The sequence below is a fragment of the Oreochromis niloticus genome, linkage group LG11, assembly GCF_001858045.2.
Source record: "Oreochromis niloticus isolate F11D_XX linkage group LG11, O_niloticus_UMD_NMBU, whole genome shotgun sequence".
In the NCBI taxonomy this organism is placed as follows: Eukaryota; Metazoa; Chordata; class Actinopteri; order Cichliformes; family Cichlidae; genus Oreochromis; species Oreochromis niloticus.
The window spans coordinates 5,726,520-5,730,917 of record NC_031976.2 but is presented as its reverse complement, the minus strand read 5'-3'; the positions used below and the strand labels follow the sequence as shown (position 1 = coordinate 5,730,917).

The 4,398-nt window shown below is 43.5% G+C and overlaps 1 protein-coding gene across 1 annotated transcript; it reads right to left on the bottom strand.

The window, feature by feature from the left end:
• Window positions 1-285: 285 nt before the first annotated feature.
• Window positions 286-3,914, bottom strand: id4 (inhibitor of DNA binding 4). Its single transcript, XM_003452093.5, has 3 exons — window positions 3,153-3,914; window positions 2,495-2,560; window positions 286-1,796 (listed from the first exon to the last, which is right to left on the bottom strand). The coding sequence occupies exons 1-2, from the start codon at window positions 3,528-3,530 to the stop codon at window positions 2,513-2,515; spliced, it is 426 nt and encodes a 141-aa protein (XP_003452141.1). The 5' UTR covers window positions 3,531-3,914; the 3' UTR covers window positions 286-1,796; window positions 2,495-2,512.
• Between the last annotated feature and the right edge of the window lie 484 nt (window positions 3,915-4,398).

Here is a 4,398-nt window from a genome sequence, read left to right as displayed (position 1 = left end):
TCGGCTGTCACTTGTGTTTGAGCGATCCTGCTGTTGTTGCAGCCGTGTGTGTGCGGCTGAATTAATAAAGGCTCAGAAAACAAAAGGCTTAAATCCTAAATCCTGTAAAGCAGGTTTGAGGACTAACAGTATAAGAAGTCTGCAACATATTAATAACTTTACCCTCCCTTTATTTTCCAGGGCTAAATGAATAAATTACACTGCACCTCTCTCCTTCTCAGCACTTCAGGTGCCAGTGAAATAAACCGCAATGCGCCCCCTGAGACAACACTCGAGACGACACAATTCTTCCTGGAAACTTTTAATTGTTTTGACAACTCCTCATAAGCCAGTGAAGGTCAAGTCCAACAGTGCAGCTGACAGTAATGTACAAGTGCCCTCTCACACTGGCAGGAGGGTGGTGAGGTAAATTCGGTGTTCAATGTCATGAAAAATAAAGATTCTTTTTTTCTTCTCTTCATTTTTATATTAATAATGACTGGACGACTCTCCAGACTTTTCACATCCGCGTACAGACGTCTCTGTTCCAAAGAACAACAGCAACAAAAAAAAAAGAGAGTCTGTTAATGTTCACATTTGGAACCAATTTATAACCAAAGTTTAATGATTTCTTGGCGTCAATCATTAACTTCTCAAGGAGAAGCTCTGATTGCACAAATCTGAGAGACATTGTGTTGCAGTGATTTTTTTTTTACATCGTAAACACTGTAAGAAGTGCTGTAGCTATTATGATCACTTTTTAAACAAGAGTGCAATGTAACAGAATCAAATTAAGCTCCCCTGTCTTTTTCTTTTTTTTTCTTTCTTTCATTTTTTAAAGATCAAACAGCAGGCCCACCCATCTCTCTGAGTGGGTCAAAGCTGTCAAAGTAAATGAGTACAAAAAAAAAAAAACGATTCAAGAGAAAGCTGAGCAGGTCAAATAATCAAAGAACTTGTGTTTGAACTCCACCACATATCTACACAGGCAGGGCTGCTTCAGTGCACATTCAATATCTCTGCAATGAGCCTGACATGCTACATATTAAACTAGTCCAAAGAACACTGCAAAGAGTTAACTGATATCATCATGTGAGGACATTATTGGCAGAGCATAACCACGTTCATTCACTAAAGTGGAAACACAATATTTACATAATGACAGGAAAAAAAAGGTTTTAATAAAAATATCTTATAATTACAATAGTCTATTTTAAGCATATAAGTCTTCCTTTCACATACTTTTATAGAACATTTGCGTCTCTATATTTACAATCGTATTTGTCTCGAATCAGAATTGTTCTTCTTTACAATATCAAACATTTTAAGAAACCAGGGATGACAATCCCTGTTCAACACAAATCATCTATTTTAAACAATAGATGTCCCAAAAAAAAACATGTACAAGGATTTTTCGCAGTTTAGTAAAGCTTTAAACTGGAGTCATTTTTAGTTACTCTTTAAGCACAATTCACAAACAGTTTTCATAGCTGTTGATAGATGGGTTTCCAACGACAACAACAACAACAACAAAAAAAACTTGTCAGCATGAGGATCTCATATTTTCACTCTTTTTGGGGAAAAAAAGTGACAAGAAGTGAGAGCAACTTAAGCAGGAAGAAGGACGGGGAGATGTCTACACACTGAGTCCTTGTTCGATGGAATAAAAAAAAAAAAACCTGATATGAATAGTGATTTTATTTGGGTTTAATTCCTCCCAGCGGTTTTGAAATCCCCTTGTGATTGTGCCTCCAGTTGGGTGTGAGTCCCTGGCGAAGCTTTGCTGGCTTTGGAGCGGCTCTGTGCAGCCTGCACACCTGTGGAGGGGATGAATAGAGGCGAGGGGGGGTGAGCTGCAAAGCTCCAGACTGACTGGCGCCACCGACAAAACAGAGGCCATGCTTGATCAACAACCCAAAACAAACCAGGTCAAACAACAACCACACAGCACCTTGGGCTGTTCGGCAAGGCTGGCGAGGACCAGCCGGGACTCTCTAGAAGGCTGTGGAGTGTCTCGCTGTAACACACACCACCTACATTCTCTTAGTCCTGTCCAGGTGTGTTTGAATTCAGTGCTGTAAATCTGGTTTAAAAGCCAGGAACTGAGCAGAGTGTATATGACACTGAGCCAGAGAGAGGGGGGAGGAAAGAAAGTGTGTTTGTGCGTGTGTGTAAGAATGAAAGAGAGGGCAAGCTGAGGTTTTAACCCTCTCTTCTTCTGAGATTGCTACACCGGTGACAGTTATTGCGCAAAGCACAGCTGCATCTGAGGCTGGTGCCAATTTCATGTTCCTCAATTATTATTTTCCCTGACATCTACTGGCCTCCCCAGAGCACTCTAGAGATTGTCAATCTACACCACATATAGGCTACAGTATTCAAATTACTAAGGATGTCGCACTAACCACCAAATACGGTTGCATTTTTTATGTTTATAAAAAATAAATGCATAAAAAATTAATAATGTTCACAAATATTTAAAATAATATAGCAATAATATTTTACACCCACTTACCAATGCAGTGCTCAAGTCTCAGCGACATAAAATCGAGTCCTCCGGCTTTTTGACTATAGACGTCCTCTACAGAAAGATAAAGAAGAAAAACAACACGTGAAACGATGTCGCTCTTGTGGATGACAAAACTAAATAAAGGCAAGGCCCTAAGCCCTGAAAATAATAATAATAATAAATGGCATACAGCAGAGCGGCAGAAAATTAGCCGGCTATATCTCCCATAATAAATTCTCTTATAGCCTATTGAATAACAAATTGCCCTTATTGTGCGCAGTGGAGTGGGCTGCGGGCTGAGGTACTTCACCAATCCTGGGATAAGGTGGGCCTCTGACACACACTGCCATTATCATGCAAATCATACAGCCCGCAATCAAGTGCGCAATCTAACCCACGTCAAATGCGATTTTTACGCATGATTTTTCAAGCCTCTGATAAGTGCTGTATGACATTCTGATTTTTTTCTGTCCTTTTTCACTAACACTGGAAGGACAATGACACATAACGAGTATGACGTGCTTTGTCTGAGTCTGAGTGGCGAACGGCAGTCTGGCACCGGGAGGTAAACTGGGGTCCCCCCCCACCACCTCCTCCTCCTCCTCCCCGGTCAGTCCCGGTGAAAACGGGGCGAACCGAGAGCCTCCTCCTGACTCCAGCTTACCTGGTGCTGATCAATGTTGAGCACCGTCAGCGGTGTCCTGCTGGGGTTCGAGGCTCGAGGAGGGCAGGTCCCGGTCAACTGAGGCTGTTGTTTATGGAGAGAAGGGTGCGTCTCCAGGGCCAGCTGCAGGTCCAGAATGTAGTCTATGACATGCTGGAGGATCTCCACTTTGCTGACTTTCTTATCCTGCGGAATGGTGGGCACCAGGCGCTTCAGCCGGCTGTAGCAGTCGTTCATGTCGTACTGCAGGCAGAACAGGTCCTCTTCTTCCATCCTGCACCGGGCGATGTTGAAGCTCTGCTTCGACAGATAGTGCAGGGAGAGCTGGCTGCCGCTGGAGGAGGAGTCCTGGGGGCGGACTGGAGTAACAGCCTTCATCTTAGATAACCAACGGCTCAGAGAGAAGCAACGACAAATCGAACAATTACACTACTGGTGGCGGGAGGTATTTTAAGATTATAGCACGTCGCTGTTAACACAGAAAAAAAACTAATACGGCCGCAAATTAGCTAGAGAATAAGATAACGAAAAGGCGGAATTGTAGCCTGTCAACACATCCCGTTGAGCTTCGCAGTTCCTCCTACTTCAGCAGGCTCGATGTGAAAGGAATGAATAGATTTCCTACATTTATAGAGGAGAGGGGAGGCGCCAATCCAGCCGGCTGACAGATCAGGGAGAGAAGCTGGTCAATCACCAGCAGCCCGCTGCCCACCGACCCGACAACGGAGCCGAGAAAAAGGCGTGTCTCATTCTCTGTGCGCTGCGGTGGGCTGCCTATCGGTAGGAGGAGTGTGTGTGTGTGTGTGTGTGTGTGTGCCTGACTGAGAGAGAGAAAGAGAGTGGCGATCGAAAGCAATGAATTACAACAACGGTATACTGCCGCCGTCCAAAGGCAAAAGTCTCAATTTGTCTTTTCGACCAGCGGTACAAGGGGTCTGTCTTAAAGGAGCAAATATGGGATCGATCCTGATAGAGGTGATGGTATATATGCACAATTCACCAGGCTGATTAGCGCTGGATTGCATTTTTAGTGTCGTAGTCATTGATGCGTAATTACGCACAGCCTCGCTGGTATTGATCTCTCCGGTGACGGATGATCACGAGCCAAACCACCTGCACATAAAAACAAAAACAAATAAACGAACAAAAAAACCCCCAAAACAAAACCCCAATAACCTTTTTGGAAAAATATAATTCGAAACAAAAGCTGAGTGCATCCAGAACAAGAATCAAACTAAACATACCT